This window comes from Olea europaea, unplaced genomic scaffold, assembly GCF_002742605.1.
Source record: "Olea europaea var. sylvestris unplaced genomic scaffold, O_europaea_v1 scaffold39771, whole genome shotgun sequence".
NCBI classification, from domain to species: domain Eukaryota; kingdom Viridiplantae; phylum Streptophyta; class Magnoliopsida; order Lamiales; family Oleaceae; genus Olea; species Olea europaea.
In genome coordinates, this window is record NW_019259348.1 from 1 (window position 1) to 1,064 (window position 1,064).

The 1,064-nt window shown below is 36.4% G+C and overlaps 1 protein-coding gene across 1 annotated transcript; it reads right to left on the reverse strand.

The window, feature by feature from the left end:
• Positions 1-4: 4 nt before the first annotated feature.
• On the reverse strand, positions 5-1,056 carry LOC111387275 (SKP1-like protein 21). The gene is made up of 2 exons (XM_023011818.1): positions 461-1,056; positions 5-244 (listed from the first exon to the last, which is right to left on the reverse strand). The coding sequence occupies exons 1-2, from the start codon at positions 680-682 to the stop codon at positions 5-7; spliced, it is 462 nt and encodes a 153-aa protein (XP_022867586.1). The 5' UTR covers positions 683-1,056.
• Between the last annotated feature and the right edge of the window lie 8 nt (positions 1,057-1,064).

Below are 1,064 nucleotides of genomic sequence, written 5' to 3' on the forward strand. Positions count from 1 at the left end.
AAAACTAAAAAAAGCACACTGAGCATGTACACTGATTGGAAGCACAAGACACCTCTGTAAGGTCATCAGGCAGATGAAATATCTCCCGTATCTCTTCCGGAGACTTCCCTTCAATAACCCGTGCAAGTGCACGGCTGGTTAGATCAACCAATGGCTTCAGTTGCAGGCTGTCAGCAGCTGACGTCAACTCACAAAGCCTTTTTGTATCCATCCGAACAAATTTCTCTTCAAAAGACTTCCTCTCCTACATCAAAGACGAGCAAGAAAACCAAATCTATTATTTCCGTATCTTGCAATGCAAATTTTTGAAAAAAAAAAATAAAAAAAATTCACTCTCAATTTCTTATACAATATTGACATCTATTAAGCTTTTCTTCTGAAGGGAATAACTGAATAATTCATATGAACAAGAAGGAATATCAACTTAAACAAAATATAGAGTTCTGAAACATATGAAGACCTTGTTAGAGTGTCCAGGTGCTTGATGAAACCGGCAGTAGTCAAAAATCAAACTCAACATGGGTGGATTGACCCGTGGTGGAAGGATGATGGGATAATTCTTAGAAGATCCCATGCCTGAGTGTATTTCATTACATATGAAGGGGCAGAAGATAGCAACCTCTTGTTCTACTTGTTGTATTGAACCATCAGAAGTTTGAAGCCACACATAGGACTTCATCATCTGACAATTCACAAAACAACAACTAAAGATCAGAATAATCAAGAATTAAGCAACAAAAGAAAGAACCCTAAACAGTAACATGTTAATAAGAGTCAAACTTTGTCAAGTTTTTGATAAGCTGTAGCATGGCACTTGATTTTCTCCTGTCCTCAATAGACGTTATAAGTCTAGAAATATTCTCATAGTTCAACATAAATCTCACATAATGTAAAGCATATTGGATTTTTGATCTGCTGCTCTTCAATTTCATCAAGTTTCATGTTCGAGTCTGATAGCAGTCCACCTTGATAGTTGCTATCTCAGTTGTAAGAGTCTATAGGATAATTCAAATAATGTAATCAATTGAAAGAAACAACCTTCTGCCTCCAATCATATCCCCTTT